The sequence below is a fragment of the Centrocercus urophasianus genome, unplaced genomic scaffold (assembly GCF_019232065.1).
Source record: "Centrocercus urophasianus isolate 14NV4802_14NV808 unplaced genomic scaffold, USGS_Curo_1.0 seq_11, whole genome shotgun sequence".
Classification (NCBI taxonomy): Eukaryota; Metazoa; Chordata; class Aves; order Galliformes; family Phasianidae; genus Centrocercus; species Centrocercus urophasianus.
This window is the reverse complement of record NW_024884253.1, coordinates 1,053,084-1,074,528: the sequence shown is the minus strand read 5'-3', so window position 1 is coordinate 1,074,528 and position 21,445 is coordinate 1,053,084. Positions and strand designations below refer to the sequence as shown.

At 42.2% G+C, this 21,445-nt stretch overlaps 1 protein-coding gene across 1 annotated transcript in view; it reads left to right on the top strand.

The window, feature by feature from the left end:
- Positions 1 to 21,087, top strand: part of ADGRB1 (adhesion G protein-coupled receptor B1) — an 86,311-nt gene extending 65,224 nt beyond the window's left edge. The window contains exons 11-14 of the mRNA XM_042839713.1: positions 3,462 to 4,141; positions 5,250 to 5,285; positions 6,918 to 7,022; positions 19,745 to 21,087. Coding sequence (XP_042695647.1) covers positions 3,462 to 4,141; positions 5,250 to 5,285; positions 6,918 to 7,022; positions 19,745 to 19,942 — 1,019 coding nt within the window. The 3' untranslated portion in view covers positions 19,943 to 21,087. The remainder of the gene's footprint in view (positions 1 to 3,461; positions 4,142 to 5,249; positions 5,286 to 6,917; positions 7,023 to 19,744) is intronic.
- The last annotated feature ends 358 nt before the right edge of the window (positions 21,088 to 21,445 follow it).

The window sequence follows — 21,445 nt, the reverse complement described above, 5'->3', positions numbered from 1 at the left end:
TTTATCTGTGTGTGTCATAGTGGCTTGCATGTGCATGTGTGGGCTGCCTGCCTTTACTCTTAACCCTGGCTGAAAGAAAGCAGTTCCCCTGATTTTCCCGTATACTTTGCTTGTCCCATTCCCCCACAGATCTCTTGACCATTTAGCTAAGATAAAAACTTAGCTCTGAAGTACTACTTCTTACCCATGGTCCTTGTAACACAGTGGCAGAGAAGAGAATCAAGGAAGAAGAGATGGGCTCCATCTCTTCCAAGTGTGATCCTTCTTTGCTTTAACACCTGCTGATCAGGGGCAGCCTCAGGTAGCTCTGTGCTCAGAAGGTATTTTTGAGGTCAGGAACCTGGAGAGCCTTCCCAACATTCCCACTGGCCCCATGCACATTTCTGGTGCAGTTGTAAGCTGCCTGTATATATGGAGGTGGGTCAGGTCTCTCCTTCTTTGCCTGCACTTTTCTCCTGTGTATTCAGCCACACACATTCTGAAGATCTGCATGGGCAGATTTTGCCTTTCTCCAGTAATACCCATCCCAAAGGGGTGTCTGCATCTTCTGAAGTCTCCTTTGCTGTCTGTTTGCAGATTTTGTCCTCTCCTGCTCCTGGCATGCCTGAGCATTTGGCTGAGATTTTGTATTGGTATTATCATTTTTCCCTTTGGTAGATATTTAGGTTTTCATTTACCTTCCCAGATTTCTCTTTTCCCAAGCAAGAGAAATACCAGCTCGCTTGGCATTTGCACATAATTCACATCTTCCAAACCAGGATCTTCCTTAGCCAAGGATAGTACATACTGTGTGTACAGTTCTTTTTTCTCTTTCTCTGTATTACTCTCTTTATTGCCCTTTCTTCCTTTATTTTTTTCCTTTTTCTTCTTTCGTTCTTTCCCTCCTTCCTTCCCTTTCTTCCCTTCTTCCTTCCCTATATGTCTATATCTTTTATCTAATCCATCATTTATATATCTGCTTCTGATGTATTTATCTTGCATCTCTCCATATATATCTTGCAGTCACTTATTTATCTCTGTCCTCAGCTGTCTGTCTTGCTGTACCTGTTATTTATGTATTTCTATCTCTGTCAGCATTTATCCTTGTCGTTGTGTTTCTGTGTATTGTCTATCACTGTCAGTATCATTTATCTATCTAATATTCTATCTATATCTTATTTATCTTCTTCTCTTTTTCTCTCAGCCTCACTCCCTCTCCCTGTGCCTATCATAGTCATAGTATATTTATCTCACTTATCATTGTGATATCTTATTTCATCGTCTCTTTCTGTCCATTTATCTTTTTTTCAGGGTCGCTCCATTTTTTTTTCTCTATTTCTCTGTCTCATACTCCCTAATTGTATTTCTAGCTGACTCTCTCATCTCATCTATCTTCCTCCCTGTTTTCTGACACTGAAGACTTTGGTTCCAAAATGCCATGTGCAAAGGGCATGCTCATGAGACCAGATATGATTTGAATGCATGCTCAGCACACTTTGTGCTGAAAATCAAGGCAGACTCCATACTCCTACAACAGAGCCTTTCTTGAAGAATTTTTTGCTATCAAATTGAGCTTCCTAGACAAAAGGCAGAAGACCCTTGATTAATAGCTCGCTAACAACCTAGATCTCCCTTCCTCTGCTCCCTCCCTTACATCCCTACTGTTTGTCTCTTTGTTGATGTCTGCCTGAAGAGATAATCATCCTCTGATAATATTAGTTTGCATCGAACTAACTAATTTGTAACAGTCACTATTTTGGGGACTTCTCTATATGGTGCATCATTGGAATTCTTAGGCAATCTGCTCTTTAAATAATACAACATATAAATAAGCCAATTGGTTCCTGGCTGTAGTTTGCCTTGGAAGCGTCGGCTCTCGAACTGACTGATTGCAGATAGGTCAGACACCACTCTTAAGCTTGTAACTTGGATTCTTTGTTAGGATTTACTCCATAGCCCAGTTTTGGAAGCTTACTGCTCCATGTTTGGAGATCACCCAGCTTCTTCAAGCCTGCTTCAGGCAGGTGCTGTGAGCAAGATCAATAAACTTTACTGACGCTGAGCTAAGGTCTGAGTTCAGTATCATACTACTGCGGCTTATGGTATGAACACATTATAATGCTCTGATTTATCTTAGTGTGCCCTGTAGCAACATTAAGATTACCATGGCTGCCATAGTTATGCCCTATGTGCCTAGCTTTCAAAGGTTTTTTTAAAAAAGTCCCTGTGTTCCACTTGTTTTTTTTATCACCCTGTGTTGCCTGTATTCTCTGTGCTCACCCAGCACCCACCATTCCCAATTTCAGTTGATAGAAAAATGGGTATGCCCTCAGTCCCATGGAATTCCTCGGCCATGTGCTGCCTCTGTCATAAAATAGAATAGAGGTCTTTTGGTTACCCCAAAAATGTTGGAAAAATAAAGTGGTAAAAAGATCTCAACATTTTAGTCTGAGATGGGAGAAAGGGAGATGTTCATTTATCTCTCCTTTACTGAGCTGAAACATTGGGTAAGTATCCTTCAGTGCCACATCATTTTGCCCCTACCCCACAGTCAGTGTTTTCCATCCCCTGGAGAAATCAAGGCTTGTGTCATAATCTTCTTAAGGTCTTTGTTGCCACCTGAAATCAACTGAGCAATAGAATCTTATTAGAAGTGAATAAGATGTTTTGTTGAAGACAGTGTTGTGTGGATATGAGTGTCTGTGAGTCTTGTATGTACCTCCTATGTGGCATGTTCACCTCATCCTCAGATAAAAATTTTCATCTCCTACTTAGGAATATTCATGGCACTCCTTTTTGTCCTCTAGGCACATTGAGAAACAACAAATAATTATGTCTCACAGAGGCTTGGCATAATGATTGGAATGTAAGCTTTCCAGAGAGTGAATCAGAAATTTATAACAAAATGTGATGTGTTGTACACTATCAAATCTAATCCTGAAACTGTTCCTGGGAAGAAGTTCAACCTGAAGAATTTGAGCAAATTAAAACAAAGAAACAATAATTGCTGATAATGCTGCATTTCAGCTAATTTCTGAATCAAAATCTTTTTTTGACATGAGATCAATCTTATACTTAAAATAAATACTGCTTCTCTGTAGGCTAGAATCTTACGTGTATGTGATATTTGCTGTGTATTATATATATATACACATGTAATACACACAAATAATTTCTTTTTGAGATAATGTTATCAGTATGATAATATGTTTCAATGTAGCTTGGAGTTTTGGCCATGATAGGGTTGGGAAATTCTCAGTGCAGAGGATTCTCTCAAAATGAGGAGGGTTTTTTTGGCTTTAGATTTGCATTCAGTATCCTGGACTAAAAGGAAAAAAAATATATATGAAAACATTTTGCCACTATAGCCTCATTCTGAGAGGTCCCAGGGAACATGCCAGCATGGTGTGACTGCAGTGGGTATATTGATGTGTTAACCAAAGCTAAGATGCAGTGCTGAGGATACTTTTCTGTCTCTCTAGTGCTGAATAAAGACATCACAGCCTGCAGGACCTCCACCATCACAGGAACACTGAAGCGCCCATCGCTACAGGATGAAGAGAAATTGAAGCTCAATCATCAGAAGGGGTCATCAAACTTTAACAGTCTTCCAGCCAATGTGTCCAAGTTGCATCTTCAGGGCTCCCCGCACTACCTGGGGGCCATCAACCTGAATGAGTTCAGCAATCACAGTCTCACTCTCAAGAAGGACAAGAATCAACCACCCAAGTCTATCTACATCTGTGACGGGGACATCTTCAAGAAGTTGGACTCAGAACTCTCTCGGGCACAAGAACAAACACTGGACACCAGCTATGTCATTCTGCCTACCAATACATCCACCTTACGGGCCAAACCACCCAAGGATGAGAGCAAATACAGCATCAATATAGACCAGATGCCCCAGACACGGCTGATCCACCTCAGTATGGCTACCGACCCAGGTTTTGTCGTCAAAAGTCCTCCACGGGAACCTGTGGCCATGACTTGCAGTGAGGTGCAAGGTTCTCCCATGATACAACAGCAGCAGCAGCTGCCTCCACAGAATATCCCCAGCGAGTCACAGATTCCCAACAGCCTGTGTGACACAGGTGACTCAGGGAACTCAGGTGTGGTGTCCAAGAGTGAGACCGTCTCCACTCTCTCCATGAGCTCCTTGGAGGTGAGCATGGGAATTCCATTGCTGTTCCAAGCCCATGATGTTCCCTGCCCTCAATACTGGCTTCAACAGATTTTTCCAGAGTGGATTGTTGGGCCAGATGTAGCCCACTGTGTAGTGCCATAATTATATTACTATGAGGAAACCCTGGCAGGTGATACCATTTCATAATTTTGTTTTAAAAATCCCTAATTACTTCCACAGCTACAGCCCATTGTGTGATGGGCTGTCTTTTACAACGTAATGCAAATTAAAATCAAAACTTTGGCATGTCAGAGCTGTTCATTTTAGGACAAGGCACATGACCAAGGCACATGCATTACCTTTTCTCCATCTATCCTCTTCTGTTTGCCATTTTGATGACTTCAGTAGTGACAAAGATAGGAAAATCCTCTTGATTGCAGATGTATCACAGAATCATCGCAGAATGACTTGGGTTGGAGGTAACCTCAAAGATCATCTAGATCCAACTTCTCTGCCATGGAGAGAGTTGCCAAGCACTAAAGCAGGCATTAGATCAGGTAGTCCATGACCCCATCCAGCCTGGCATATACTTAAAATATGACCCACAACTTTCTTTGCAACAAAAGGATGTCAGAGGTTTGGTAGAAGTGCAGCCCTCTCCTTCTTACTTGCAACAATTCAGTACGTATATTAGCAGTTTTCCCTAGTTTGTACATCTCACACTGATGTCTGCCCTAGCTTTTGCATTTCTCAGCACCTGCCCATTTTCTTGCCTATTATCAGAGAGCAAGTCTTGGCCGTTGCTGCCCAAATTTCAATCTTTACTGACTGATGGTCAGAAGCTCTGCTAGATCTCTTGGCTGAGCCTTCTTATTTCCTTCCCATCCTGTAAAAACCACCTTCAAGATCATAACTAGGACAGGGGTCTGAATTAGCCAGAATTCCATGTTCAGCCTTCCTTGGGTTTCAGCGCTTTTGTGAGTGATCCTTCTTATAGACTGTCACTTTCCATCAAGATTAGCCAGAGAAACACTTTAAAGGTAAAAAGAGAAGGAGCCTCTCTGATTCATCTACTGTGCAGTTCAGTCTGTGCCCCTCAGTTCCTTACTAACCTTCACCACCCTCTCTTTTTCCTTTGAATCTCCAGAGACGGAAATCACGGTATGCAGAACTAGATTTTGAGGTGAGTATATCAATTTTTGAATGTGTTTCTTGAAGGGTAGGGAGAGAAAGGGAAATGCAGCTTCATTTTTTTGCCACCACCTTTGTTGGAATGCAGCCTTTGCCAAAGAAGTTGGAAAATGGTGGGCAGAAAGAGTTGCACTGTGCTTAATAAGGCTTACCCTGTGCAGCTGAACAAATGGGTAGATTATATTGGCTCATGCTTAATTTATGAAGCCGTTGCCTTTGCATAAACTCTTGTAAATGAAGATCCCATGTCAGAGTGCACAAGACTTATAGCATCTCTTTTGCAAATAAGCTAGTGCAAAAGGGCTACAGGTGGCTGCGATGCATTCCTATTTAGGAAACACAAGTACATCCTTTGCTTAGTGATCTAAAATGCCTTGACTTTTGTGCCAAAGCTCTGTTGCATGACAGAAAGGCAGGTAATATGTCTACATTGTCACAAACCATGATCAAACCTGGGTTTTCACACCTATTAATGAGCCTCACAGAATTTGCCCGGAAGAATCAAAGAATCATAAAATCAGTTCAGTTGGAAGGGATCCTTAAAAGCCATCTAGTTCAAATCTCTTCCAATGAACAGGAACACCTGCAACCAGATGAGGTTGCAGGTCCAGCCAGTCCAGCCTGACCTTGACAGTCTCCAGAGATCTACCATCTCTCTGGTGAACGTGTTCCAGCATTTCACTACCCTTATTGTAAAAAATGTTTTCCTCACATCCTATCTACACTAAGGGAAATGCCTGTATTCACACTGAAAGGATGGAGTGGAAAGCTTTGAAAGAGTGTCTATGGGGCTACTGGGAGCTGGTGCAGAACTTAGTCAAATCATGGCATCCTTGATGGCAGAGCCATGTCTTCCCTTAAAAGCTGGTGCCTTATTCCAAAACGAAGTCAGACTGAGGGCCCAAGAGGAGTTGTATTTAATGCTAGAGTCACTTCAGAGCTCAAGACTGGGAGCTTGTTCTGAAATTGAGTTACAGAGTGTGCATGTGAGCTGATTCATTTCTGTGCTGATCCTAAATTATATCAGCTACTTTCTCCAATTATTGACCACTTGGCACAGCACAAGCAAGCGATTTTCACCATGCTCTCACGCACAGAGGGAAGCCTTTATAGAAATATTTCCTTCATCTCCTGGTCAGTAGAAAGTAAAAGTAAAATACAGACTGACCAAATTACAAAGAAAATGAAACTGTGACGTGACTGCTGATAGAATTTATTTAGCCTAAATCCTATGTATTCAGATAAGCTCTGAAAATGTTTGCCAAGGAGGCAACAGAGCAGGCATAGGGTCAGCAAGCAGTTAAGAAAGGTAACAGAGCTTCCTGAGTCAAGCTGGTAGACCAGTGTACAAATTTTGCAACATAGACAGCTGGCATTTGCAATTTCAGGACAATCATAAGTTCAAAAACTAAACTTCTTCACTTTCTCCCACCATCTTATTCTGAAATTACAGTGTTGCATGTGGGTCCTCAGAGAATTTTGGAGCTGCTCTAGGGAAGCTGGATTTAGTCTGCAGTGAGATAGATCTACGTTTTAATAATGTATGTAGCTTTGAGAGGAGGAAATGTTGGTTTTGTATGACTGAATAGGCTTTGCTGATCTGTGGCCCTTGCATTTTCTTCAGAAAATCATGCACACAAGAAAACGTCACCAAGACATGTTCCAAGATCTGAATAGAAAACTTCAGCATGCAGAGAAGGAGAAGGAGTCTCCAACAACGGACAGCAAGGTTAGTCATACACCTCATGAACCATCACCTCCTGGAGACACACTAGTGCCAGCAGGAGCATTTAGGAGCCATTCCTGAATGCCTTACCTTGAGTTTTGCATACATTGCAACAAACACATGCACCACATCGGACATGGAGAGTCACAAAGGTACCACTAGTTTATCTACAGAGTGATTATCATCCCAGATGGAAAAAATCTTTCCTCATGTCTGTTCGTTATGCATGGAATCTGTTTTCTTGTCTATTTCCCATGTTTGTGTCAGTTCTTTGCTGCCAGGCTTTGTAGGGATGGAGTAAGGAAGGCCAAGGCCCAGCTGGAACTGAACTTGGGAAGGGACTCAAAGAAGGATAAGAAAGGCTTCCGTAGGTACATAAGCTGGAAATGGAAATTTCAGGTGAATGTATCTCCCCCTAGTGATAAATGCAGGCGGGCTGGTAACTACAGACAAGGAGAAGGCTGAGGTACTCAACAACTTTTTGCCTCAGTCTTTACTAGCGCCTGCTTTACACTCAGCCCTCAAGTTCAGAAGGTGGGAACTAAGGGAGCAATGCCCCTGCTCCTCTACTCCTCACTAATGAGAACTCACCTCGAGTTCTGTATCTGGATATGGAGTCTTTGGTACAAGAGGATGTGGACCTCTTGGAGTGCATCCAGAGGAGGATTCATCCTGCTGTGAAAGAACAAGGGGAAATGGTTTCAAACTTAAGGGGGGGAGATTTAGACTGGATATAAAAAAGAAGTTGTTTATAATACAGATGGTGAGGCACTGAAACAGGTTGCCCAGAGAGGTGGTGGATGCTCTATCCTTGTCATTCCAGGCTGTGAACAACCTGATTTAGCTGTTGTTGTCCCTGTTCATTGAAGGGAGTTGGACTGGATGACCTTTAAGGATCCCTTTCAATTCAAATGATTGACTGGATGATCTTGTAGGCCTTTTCTAACCTTGGTGATTCTATGATTCTTTGATTCCTGTTCAGGTCATCTCAGAGTGCTGCATCCATAACTAGGAACTGGAAACCATAACAGTCTTGGGAAAATCTGAGTGCAAAGAGAAGGAAGAAATGAGAATCATAGAATCAAATGGAATCTTGATATGCAAGGGACCAGAAGTTCATTGTGTCCAATTCCTGGCTCCGCATAGGGCTACCTGAAAATATCAAATCATGTGTCTGAGAGCTTTGTAGGGATAGAAGGAATCTTCTTTTCCACCTGCAGAGTCTGAGATAGAGTCCAAGGTGGGCACAGCTATTGAGAAAAGCCTTAGTGATGGGATTTAAGCTGCCACTGGGGCAGCTGATCATGTTATACGAGGCTTTCCTCAACCGAAGCAGGGAAGGAAGAGTCTTTGAAGAATGCAGGCTGAGGGAAAGATTTTGCAGCTTTTCAGAGGGATTGGTACTAGAACAGATATCTGCAGCCTGAGAAGTTAGTGATGTGGATAACAAAGATAAGGAAGGACAGTCTGATGTCACCTCCCCGATGTCTCAGAACATTAGGTCTGCTAGGCAGGAGTCAGAAGTTGCAGGGAAGTATATTTGCTACAGCAAAAGGAAGAAAACAGGGATCAGAGTCAGGCTGGCAGTAAGAAATGAAATTTGTGTTCTGCCCTTTCTCAAAGAGAGGGGCAAGATGAGTTGTTAGAATATTATTGGTCATTTGCAAGCAAAGTCAGTTACAGGAGGCACAGACCTTCAGCATGGCCAGGAAGGTGAGGTTTATTTTGGTGAGGTTTCTGTCATGGGACTGGAGTGCAGAATGATGGAGTAAGAGATTTAGTCTGTGATAGTAAATAATTTCAGAGCCTTTGGGTTGCATTGAGATCTCACAGCAAAGTTGTGCTGAGCTCTGGAGATGAGTTCCCAGCAAATCCTAATTTTACTGTGCTTGGCAAGGTGTCATTATGGGCTGTCCAGTGTTATAGAATAGAAATAGTAAATCTAGCAGAGAGATTCAGATCAAAGAAGCATATGTTGCCCTAAAATCCCTAAGTATCTCACTGAATTTTTTATCTGTGCTTTTTTTCTATTTAGGTATGCCTCATTTGTAAAAACCTCAAATGCCTAAATACCATGTCAAAGCTAATCCGTGTTATGTTTGCGGGAGGGTTTTATAGATTGAGATGTTTTGGGTATTTCAGAGATGCAACTGAATCTATCTAGAATTTAAGTTGCCAGAGTCAGCAACAAAGAGCTTTGAACTGATAGAAAGCTGGGAAGGTGACCTTTGTATATTGACTGAGCCTTATTCCTTGGGTGTTATTCCTTGGAGGGGAAGCTTGCAAAGATCAGTATTTGTAAGTCAGTAGTGGCTATTGGTTTAGTAACAGTCAAGGCATACATAGGAAAATAAATATCTTTCTTCACTCTTTTTTCTTCTGTTTGCTGCTAGGGACTCCAATAGAAATCATGTGCCATCTTCAGCTTGCCCTAGGAAACCAAACTGATGATATTAAGGATTAAACCAGCAACAGAAGAAATGTTTTATGCATGTCTAGGTTATAAAATGATGGAGAATTTCTTTTGGTGGAAATGATGAAAGTAATGTTAGCATAAGTCTGGCTTTTGTTTTGCATTGGAAAGCACTGTGGACTAGTCCCAGGCCTTTCCATAATGCATGGCTCCAAACACATGCACCAGCAGCAAACTCCTTGCCTTTGGCATGAACAAGGTCATAAGGATCCTAGAACACCCTTAAATCTTTTCTCACATAGTAGCATAGAGCAGAAGGGACCTTTACTATTTGCAGGCTATCTGCCTGCATTGCTGTATCTTTGATTTCACTTTTGAATAAGTAACCACAAAGTCAAGCTACCACATCTCACTCCAGCCTGGCAATTTTCTAGCCTTTCTGACAGCATATCCCACTGTCCTACGTCCTTTCCAAGATACGAAGCTTTTCCCTATCTTCTTGCAATTCATCTCTCCTCTTTCAGCTCCAAGGTCAGAAAGCTGTTGCTGAGACTTGGACTAAATGTCTACATAGGAGAAATTGCCTTTGGGAACTCCTATGGTGCTGACCTCTATTTAGGGTTTGGTTTGATTTTTATTTTTGATGTAAATCATAGTACTTCAGCACATAGGCTAAAACTGACTGTTCCATTGTATTAGACACATTTCAGTTTAATTATTACAGTGGAAGAAAGCACCAGCAGAAGAATGGGAGTAAGAAGAACAACAAAACTTCTGTCTCTTTAGGAAGGGAGATAGAGAATTCAACCATCACATGTGTTTATTGTCAAGAGTTTCTCCAACTTCAGTTGTAAAACATGATTTTTAGCAGATTTTTAGCAGAGATCTGAAGGTTTGTACCAACACATATATTCTGCCTCTCCGAGTACAATGACATGTTTAAACTTTGGATAAGTGACATGGCAGTGTACAGTTCAAAGATTAAGAAGGCTGCCCTTTTCCCAAAATAGTTACTGGCAGACCTGAGAACATTATCAGAGCCTCCTATGCATTTGAGCTGTTCAGCTTTTCAGCTTTACAACATCAATTTCTGAGAGATATTACTACGTTGAGAATGGCCCAAGCCCAATTAGAGACAGCCTTGACAAGTGTCTCTGGGTTTGTTTCTCTTCCTACAGACATGGAGGCAGGTGTGGGGAAGAATTCTGCTTTCCCTTCATCCAGAAGCCTAGGAGCGTTTGCTCAGACTTCTCTGCTCCCTTACACTGGGGTGGAAGATCTCTTTTCTATAGTGAGGAGGCAAAAAGGGATGCAGAAGGCTCTGCTCCTTTAGGTGAGGATGGGGAGACAACAGTCTCAGTGTCATGTACAGCTGAAAGAGAAACAGCCTTACACCATCAGAGCATCCCAAGAAATCCAAGCCTAAACAAGCTCTCCTTAGAATCATAGTCATAGAATCAGTATGGTTGGAAAAGACCACTAAGATCTTCTAGTCCAAGTATTGACCCACCACCACCAATATTGATCACCAGCATGCCCACTAACCCTGTCCCTCAGTGCCACAGCCCCATGTTTCTTGAACACCTCCAAGGACAGTGATTCCAACACCTCCCTGGAAAGTCTGTTCCAATGCATTACCACTCTTTCTGAGAGTAATGTTTTTTTCTAATATCCAACCTGAATCTCTCCTGGTATGATTTGAAGTCTTGTCCTTATGAAAGAGATAGTCTATTAGGAGAATGGGAATACTGCATGACCACCTTTAATGCATTTCGCAGGAAATTTTGTGGCATCAGTGTTTGTAACAGTTTGTTTTTCCACAAACCAAAGTTTGCTGCTAATGTTAAACAAACTCTGAGCCTCACTAACACAGAATAATATTCTTCTCTGGACAAAGTGCTTGGTTTTCTGCGGGTTTTATTATTATCATTTTAGTCCATGAAATCTTTTCCATATGGCATGGACTTTCTTATATGTGAATCTCAGCTTTAAAAATGCTCCCACTGGAAGTAAGCTCAGCTATTCATAATTAAAATGACATTTTCCAGCAGGATGTCTGTTCAAAGCATTCAAGACTGTTCATCTACCTACATTTGTAGAATCATGGAATCATCATGCTTGGAAAAGACCACTAAGAAAACCTAGTCCAACCATCAACCCATTCAAGCCTAGACCACCATACTGCTGCAGTAGAATAAATAGATCTTATGCATTCGTGTCATTATTAACTAATTAAGGATGTTGATGTTATTACCCACAGCTAACTTTTCAGTGAAAGGGAATGTTAATATCAAAATATTACCAGACAGACATACAGCAAAATCTGATGACTACGAGTTGAAAAGTCAGATGTTTCATTCTTTAACAGACCTCTATATGACCTTATCATGGGCTGTATTCAGTTTCAACTCTCCTGAAGTCTTCAAGTTTAGATGAGGCAAGGAAGATGAGGATGATTTCATTTTTTTTAAAATCTGCCCTTATTCAAATGGAAATTACAGGATTGCTGACAAGACTCCTTTACTTCTGTTAAGCTGTACTTTGGGATAGATCACCTCTGTCCCCATAAGGGACTTTGACTCAGGAGCATCTGGATTTACTTGCTCATCCTCCTCTCAGCTGACTTGCAGCCATCTAATGTACATACTGTTGCATACTGTTGCTCTTCCAATTTACCCTGGACCAAGCTGAGTACTGTGTAGACCCCAAGCAGACCATCAATGAGCCATTTCTGCTGAAGCATCCAAGAGGCCTGAATATTTATCCTTTAGACAACTTATCTGCAGCCAGGAAGCATGGAGGGATCAAAAGTTTGGAGGCAATCAAAGCAAGATTGGCATCACAGCAAAACAGCCTCCTATGCCACACATATTCCTGAGTGATTTAAATAATTATAAGTGCTCTCAGCATCTTGGATTCCCTAAGCCTTCACTTTTAACACTGAAATGAGTCTTAAAATTAGCTCTGAACAGCAGTGCTGTTTACTAGAGTTTACCATTAGTGCTGTTGGGATGGGCACATCCTGTAGGATTGAAACACAACCATCCTGAGTTCATCCAAGCCATGAGGATAATAGATATCCCTCTGTAGCATCTTTAAGGCACATTTTGCTGCCCAAATAGGTGCATGTTGAAGGGCTAGTTTGGTACTTCCTGCTTGCTCCCATCACTTTGAGTTGTGATTTAGTCACCTGATTGCTAAAAATGCAAATCCCCTTGCTGGCAATCTTGCTGCAAGTTTGTTTCTCACTTTAAAAATCTACCCTTTACCTGGCAACCTCCAGGCAGTTTTTTTCCTTCTTTCCCATACATGCATGTGTTTCCTATGGTCTGTATTAATTCAGCTGAGAACCATCCACATTAAAGTAAGACAGTAGCTACTTTCGGACTGCTTTGTACTGAATAGGAAAGATGTTCCTGCACAGATTTGTATTGTCAGGGTTAAGTGTCTTCTCCCTGTGAGTTAATTGCTAAAGAGATTCCAGCACTTGGGATGGACATCAGGAGGGGTCCCCATGCTCTACAACTGCATGGCATGAAAGCAGAGGCTTTGTAGCCTCTACGGTAAGCCAGGGCTTTGTTTCTTCTGTGCTTAATGCCAGCTTTGAAAATGATAGAAGTGTCACTCCTGCCTTCCCCCTTGGCAGGAGCCCTTTGATCCAGTTCCATTAGAGAAGTTTGAATCACATACATATTCCTCTCTCCTTCCCAGCATCTGGCTTTGCCTTTGTTTCAAACAGTAGATCTTTATTTGTGCAGAGTCAGCAAAAGCCATGCTGAACAATGCTTGGCAAATTTCACTACCCTGCCTGTTCTTTCCTATTAGCTGCTCTCGGCAGCTAAAAAGACTTTTGCTTTGTCTGTAACCCTGTCCTGGACTTCATATAAAGGCTCTGGACTCATTCAGTAATGCAGCTCTCAGTTCAGTTCTGAAATCCAGTCTCAACTCTCTGTTGGTCCTGGACCAATACTGCTCCAAAACCAAGTGGAAAAATATATGCACTCTTTTTATGCCATTCTGTGGCATTTCCCTATTTTCTGCTCTATTACTATTTCTACTTTATTTTCCTCTTCACATTCTTAGCTTGCCCCTTCAGACACCTGCAGGATGTGCCCATCCCACCAGCACTTGCTTTGGCATCTAACAGAGTAGTGAGAAAAAAAGGACTATTGATCAGCACTGTAACTCATTGCTATTCAGAGCTGTGTGTCTCTCTGGCATGCTCTGCTGCTTAACACAATTAATTCCCTTGCTTGATGGCTACCTGCACTTCTTTTTGTGCTGGCTCAAAAGCTGGCAGCTCTGCTCCTGGATGGGAAAATAGAGCTTCTCTCTATAGGAACCTCTTTGCATGGGTTGAAGTTCAGATGGTGGTGGTTGTGTCAAACACAGGCTTGTTCCTCACTGAGGAATCTGAAAATTGAGTGCCTGTGTCCTTCTGAAAAAGAAGCCCTGATTATGAATAGCGTGTCTTCCCTGTGACATGTGGTTAATACCCTGCATTTTTAAAAGCTTGTATAACTGACAACTATTAGAAGACGAATTACACTAGCAGTTATAGGGAGGAATGCTACGTATAGTATAATAATTACTACAATAAATTTTGTTATGAAAGTTATGTCAGATTTTCTTTCATTCAGCCATAAACCATCTGTCAGCTACCTCGTGTCCCATGTACCAGCATTCAGCAGTTCAGCTCCTCCATCCAAAAACGATGTCCCAATATCTGGCACCAACATTTCTTATTCCAAGTATCTTTGTGTTGACAGTCAATTTCTGCCTTGCCTTTCGTTGCAAACCAGGTATTGGCTACTCCAAAACTATTCAGTGCTCACCAGCAGGTTGCAGCTCCTGGTTATTGGGACTGGTTAAGAAAAAGAATCTCTAAGGAATCATGCTTTAGGTGCTATTGGTACCCTTATGGCATCCCTGTGTGCCCCTGTGAGGTGTGAAAGAGCCTTTTAATGATTTCAGTGTTTTGGGGGAACACCCAGTTGCCCATGTTCACCAATGGCTTCCTCAGTGCAGAAACAGGATGATCTGTTAACTAGGTAGATTAGCAGTGAGAGAGAATAGCCTGGAGAATAGCCCATCCATCTTGGTGGGATTACTGGCTTTCTCTACAGCCTTCAAACAGGGAGTTCTTTCTTTATGAGTCTATGGAAGGAGCTCTCTAGGTTCTGCAATAGAGCTCTTAAGCCTCCGTTCATGTTCTTGCTAGACTGGCTCAACACAACCCCTGTAGGTTAGACCATCTGAACTTTAGATGATACAGAAGCAGAATCCATACTTTGATATCCCAGTGAGTACATATTTCAAGTTTTTTAATTGATTTCCATGAATTCAACTTAAAAGCATGTGTTATTGCTTCTTCTTTCCCAAATGAAATTCTAAATAAAGTGAGCCAGTTCCTCTTATTTTGCTTTTCTGTTAAATCAGCCACAACATAAACTATCATCTTTGGAGGTTTGTATTATAAGAAGAAGTAATTGCAGTTACAACTTATTTCAAACAAAGAAAGGAAAATTTATCATTCTGTAAGAAAAACAAGACAGCTTTCCCATTTTCTAATCACTTTTCATCGACATTCATCCAGAGATGGATTAGACAGCATGAGCCACATTAGTCTTTCAGATTCCCTGCTATATGCTCTGAATAACTTCATTCTAGTCCTGGAGTCATCAGTGTCATGGGGAGAGACCATTTGGGTCACGAAATATCCTTCAAGTTGACACTAGAGGCAATGAACACAGCGTGGAAATAGCTGGTTCCAGGGGAGTTATCTCAGAGTGCTCTGTAGAAAGCACTGAGTTCCTTCTCGGGTCATTCAGGGTAGCCATAAAATTTGGGTATTAAAAATAAATAAATAAACAGGCGAAGAAAAAGGAAACAAAGAAAGAAGAAAAAAAAAAAAAAAAAAAGGAGATGCAGCTTAGAAGCTTGCACATTTCATTGTGATAAAGACTCATTTGTCCCATATGTCAGATTTTACCCTATCTTGGGCATCCCTCCCTTCCCAACCCCTCGTTCAAAGCACTGTGCTCTGCCATCCTGGCACCAGCCAGGAACTGATAAACATTTTTCCCTTCCCCAGTGCCCAGAAGCTCCTGGGCTATGTCAAGCCAGAGTAATGGTTCTGTCTCACTGAGTTACTGGCAGAGCATGCTCTGCTGCTTTCAGCTCCTATCTTGGCCCATTTCTGGCTGTCACCAAGGCACCAAGCCCTGGCCCAGCACCAGGGCCTTTTTCAGGCAGATTACCCAACCTCTTTCATTTTTATTCTTTTCTGTGAGTAGCTCAGCTTTCCCCTGTCTGCTAGGGCTGCTAAGACCCCTCAGCGTGGCTGGGGGACAGTGCCACCTGAAGCATGATCCCAGAGGCATTTCTGTATATGACTGAGATGCAATTAAAAACACTTATATATGGAGGGAAAGAAAGAAAAGAAGCTTTTCCCAGGAGCCTGGTAATGATTCTCATGCCAAGAGGGGAAGACTTTCATTAGTCTGCCAGCATACTTGCCAGAGCTCAGCCTGGCTGATGGCACTTAACCTGCTTAGTTCATAGAATCATGCAATCATTAATGTTGGAAGAGACCTCTAAGATCATCAGGTCCAACCAGTATTGCCCACTAAACCATGTCCCTCAGTGGCACATCTCCACGTTTCTTGAGTTCTTCCAGGAACAGTGACTCCAGCACTTCACTGGGTAGCCTGTTCCAGTGCCTGACCTGAATCTTTTCAGATAAGATGTTTTCCCTAATATCCAAACTGAACCTCCCCTGGCACATCTCGAGGCCATTTCCTCTTATCCTGACTCATCTTACTTCTTACAAATGCAGCCTTTCTGTACTACTGCAGGGACATGGTCATGTACACTGCTCTAGGGGATTCTGGTGCATGGTAGGACTTGATGATCCTTATGGATCCCTTCCAACGTGCGATATTCTATGATTCTATGGTAGTGGATAGCTGATGCATCCCACCTTCACTCATGGCATTATGAGAAAATTCTCATTCATTTATGAGAAGTGAGAACTAAAGGCAAGCCTCCCCTCTCTATTTGGTGATCGCTTGAGATTCCACTTCATTTTCTTGCCTTCAGTTGGCTTTGAAATCAATAAACTTATCATCAGTCCATTACACTGATAAACCAGATAGGAACAACAGACCCAAGGACAGTCTGGCCCTGTCTCCTCTCCCCTTCAGGGTCAAAGTGACTTGGGAAAATTAAAGAACAGGGCAGTCATATAATGCAGCCTCAAGAAATCAACCTCATCCTCCAGTGATTAGTGCTGAAAGACCACAAGAAGCAGAATGCTGTCACTTCATTAAATCATTCAGGTTGGAAAGACCTCTAAGATCAAGTCCAACAGCTCTTGTGTTGGAAGAGATGATCACTACCATCAGTAGTCTGCTCCTACCATCAATAATGCCACGAAGTGTCATACCTCTAGCAGGTCCATCTTTAAAGGCTGAAAAGCCTGAAGTATCTATGACTCTTCTTCCTACAGAACATGCTCCACAACTTTGTTCATGTTTCACCCTCTTTGATTGCACTTTACCTTTTTTTTTGGTGGGGAAGAAGGTCTGTGGGGAAGTTCATGGAGTGCATATGATATAATCAAAGTGCTGAGTGAAGTTGTTTACTGTCACAATGATGTTTTCTCTTTCAGTCTCTTTTCCTTTCCTTATGATTTCTATCATTAATCTTTTCTTAATAATTACCAATGTTTAATGCCTTTTTTTTTAATCACTTCTGAGTCATTATTGCAACCCATATGTCTTATTCCTCAGTGACGTATCCGATCAGAAGTCAACGTTGTCAATCTGAACTCATGAGTTATTCATTGTTTTCCTATTTCAGTTCCATATATGGATTTACAGCTGCTCTGACTCCGTAGCTCATTCATTAGAAAGGCTCTGTGGTTTGCTAATTGCATTCAGTGTATATGATGAGATCTGGATGCAGTGTGAAGATTCACACTGTGAAGGAGAGGCTAAAGGTCAGGAGCATGGCAGGCATAGGGACTGTTAAAACAGAGTCTGGTTGGGAATAGAAGGACCTGATGCTGAAGGTGGATGTAAAAGTGCCATCAAAGAAAGGCTTTCATTTGAAAGAAAAAATGGAATTATTTATGAACTTTAGCATATGATCATTTGTGCTGCTCTCTTTTAAATAACACAGCAGTGGACGTCAGTAAGGCACTGAAACCATTATGGGAGAAAAAATCTTTTTCATTGAGAAGAGCAACTGTGGTGAAGGTTTTTATTCCTCATCTTTTGGAAAACTTACAGTTTCATTTCGGTTTTTGCTCCATTTGTGCTTTTGTCTTTACGTGCACCACCTCACTGCATCTTTTCATGGCAGACTAATGGTCTGCAGAAACACCACAGGTAAAAATTTCACCTCAGGAAGGCTTGAACATGTCTCATTATAACACTCACAGAGATGAAAAGGTTTCAGGTTTTACTAACTGTAGTTCTTACATGAGTTCCAAAATAAATAATGGAATTAGTCTACAGTTGTATCACCTTTCTGTCATATTGCTAGTAATCAGAATTGTACTATGTCATGGAATAAAGCAAGAATAACACAGGGCACACAGAGAACCTGTGTGTCACAAGGGTTAGTGCAAACCACAGCTGCAGAATTTAAAAACTGGTGTTTTGCATTCTTCTGAACAGTAATTTTCCAAAATTTGATTAAAAAGAAGCCCTCTCTTTCAAAGGTCTTATAAAAAGTTATATTTTCTCCCCTTGCATTAAAACAATGATCATTTCAGAATGTTTTCACATCCCATTGGAGAAAGGACTTCTCCCAGAGCCTATCACTTATAGAATCACAGAATCTTTAAGGCTGGAAAAAGTACTAAGACCATCAAGCCCAACCATCGACCCCTCCCCACCATGCCCACTAAACCGTGTCCCCACGTGCCCCATCTCCACATTTCTTCACCAGGAATGGTGATGCCACCACCTCCCAGGGCAGCCTGTTGCAATGCATTACCACACTTTCAGAGAAGATCCCTGCCAGGATGCAGGGGCAAATCCAAACACACCTTATATAATGGGTGAAAGTTTAGAAAAGGAGAAATTGTGGCTTGAGTGAGGTGACGAAAACACAACCCTGTTGTGATGAAGATGCAGTGTCTTTCTCATTGTCATTGCAAATCACAGGCCACCTAAAAGCTCTTAGGAAGGAACAAATTCAAAATCCAAATCAGGTGGATTAGTGTGTATCAAATGGGCATTTAGGTTTCAAATGGGGCATCACTCACATCACTTTGTAGCATCCTACAGTGTAATCATAGTCTATGTGTGGCTTTATCTCCTCTCATCATATTCTGGTAACATTATCATCCTGGACTGCATGTGATCTCCATGCATGTCTCCTCATCTTGTTCCCAGACTTCTTCCCTCCTTGTCACTCCCATGCATCTGCCTTTCCTCCCACCTCTTCTGCCAGTCTCCACTTTCTTGTTGGCAGATGGCTCAAAAGAGCTCTGTTCTCCTGCCACGGGTAGTGGAAGCGTTTTCTCACCCAGTATTGGAGTGTTTTGAGGGGATAATTAATAGTGAAAACCGTCACTCTTGGTGGAGGGTGCCAGTTTAGTGTAACGGCTCATTTAAAATCGTTGCATGGACTCCCCTTCAAGAGTTCACCCATTTTACAGGGTCTTACGTAGTTGCAAACCAGCAGAAACATTGAAAGGCATTCCCAGGACTGATATCCATGGTGGGACACTAGCATAGGAGGGGACTAATAACAGTCAATAAACCCTTGAAGGCTTTGTGTAGAGCTGACGGCAATGCTTTCAGCCTCAGAGCTGACATTACAGCCCATCTAACAGCATGAGTTCACTGGCAAAGTAGCCAGCATACTGCAGTTCCATTGCCCATAAATAGCTGTGCTACGTAATGTACGTAAAAGGCAGTCAGTGTACATTCAAAGAGACCTAAACATAATCTGCATTTTCACACAGGGATTTCCTGTAGAAATAGAAAATGATGTTAAATTCTTGAAATTGTTTTCAGTTTTCCAGTGGATTTGTGAATAGCAAAATCTTTGGATGAAAGCTGAAGTATCTAGGTACTGTGCTAGAGACAGCAAAAGAAAAAAGCTTTTTTCTTCCTGAAAATAGACACCAAGTGAAATTTTCACTGAAATCCCACATTATCTTGGATGAGAAAGATTTACTTTGGTGTAAGAGTAAGGAAGGTGAAAAAATAGCATTTGTTGCATCTAACATTTATCTAACCTTTATCTCTCTCTTATTTTTTTTTCTTTCTTTTACACTTTCCTCCTCTCGCAGCAAGAAAAACAGCAGACACCAAACAAGAGACCCTGGGAAGGAATCAGGAAAGTCCAGTCCCCACCGTCATGGGTTAAAAAGGACATCGAACCTGTGGCACAATCTCCCCTAGAACTAAAAACTGTAGAGTGGGAGAAAACAGGGGCCACCATCCCTCTGGTGGGACAAGACATTATTGACCTTCAGACGGAGGTCTGAGCGGAAGGGGAAGAAAGGGACTTTTTTTCCAGAAAACAAATGAAACAAACAAACAAAACCACGTTTTAAAGAAATGATTAAATTAAATCGGAACCGAGTGAGAGAAGTGTTTGGTTTCTTTTGAAACCTTTGGTAAGACGGAGTAACTTTTGTATTGTTCTCAGCAGAGTGGGGAAATATTGCTTTATAGAGTATAGTAGATGTAGGTTCAGGACAACACAAGCTTTGCCAGGTAGGACTGGAGAAGAAGTGAGCCTGGAAGAGAGCGAGGAGGAGGCAGAGGGTGGGGAGGAGCTGTTGGGGAAGAGCCCTGTCGAGATGCTTTGGGGCCACTGCCATACGCCAGGACCCTTCCTGCTGTGCCACGGAGAGCTGCAGAAGGACACCCAGAAACCACCACCATGAGCCAAGAAGATAGAGGTTGTCTGGGGAGCACAGGAGGTGATGTCGGCGGGAGCCTCACCGAGATGCGTTGTGGCTGTAGGTCCTGGAAGAGACACAACCTATGGCATCCCTTGCCGGTCCTCATTTCCCACCTCTCCCTCATCATCTCATCTGAGAAGGAAGGAGCTGGGATCTGTCAAGCGGTGGCTGAGGAAACGTCCCCACTTCTTCATGCTATCACATGATCTGGTGTCCTGGCATCTCTGCAGCATATCCCTAAGGGGGTCGGGGGGAAGTGGTGGCGAGAGTCACATCACCTATGGCTTAGAGGGAGAGGTAAGGTGGGGCTTTCTCCTCTCAGCCCTTCATGGTGGAGCTCCTGTGCACCCTAAGGGATGGGACAAGCACTGGAGAAAGGAACCACCTCCAAAATCTGCTCGCCCAGTCTCCAGGGAAAAGGTTGAAGGTGTTAGAAAAACAGACCAACAAGAAGAATGTAGGTCATTTCACTGACTGTTACATAGATAAACTCAGCACGGGCCTTGCAAAGGTCTGCTTGGCCTCATCCTTTTTTTTTTTTTTTTCCTGTTACTTTTCCTTCCTTTTGGACTCAGATTTGTTCCAAGCTGCTCCTCCCTGGAAGGCAGAGAGAGAAAGAGGGAAAGACAGATCCACCAATGTACCAGGAGATATTTGGTATACAGAGATGTTGCCTTAGGACATTGAGACAAACTGACAACACGAATAACGTCCACTTGGAAACAAACAAACAAACAAAAAAAATAATCTATTTTTTTCCTTCTTCTTTTCTTTTCTTCAATAAAAAGAGAACTTGAAACCCGAGAACTTTCCTTTCTTTGGCTCTTGTCCTTTTGAATGCCTTTCTGTGCCGTACGAATACACAGGCATGGGGTGAGGATGCCACCTACTGAAGGTGGAAGGCAAGTTGCTGAATGATAAGTTTGGGATGGTGGGAACACGCAGCCCCATTGCTGCTTACTTGCAATACTTCGCTTTGCTTTATTCACTTTCAGTTGTGATTATTTTCCCTTCATTGGCTCTTCTCCTTCCCCAGTGCCCAGAGCAAACGGGCAGGTTTATACTGCTACCAGAACAAAA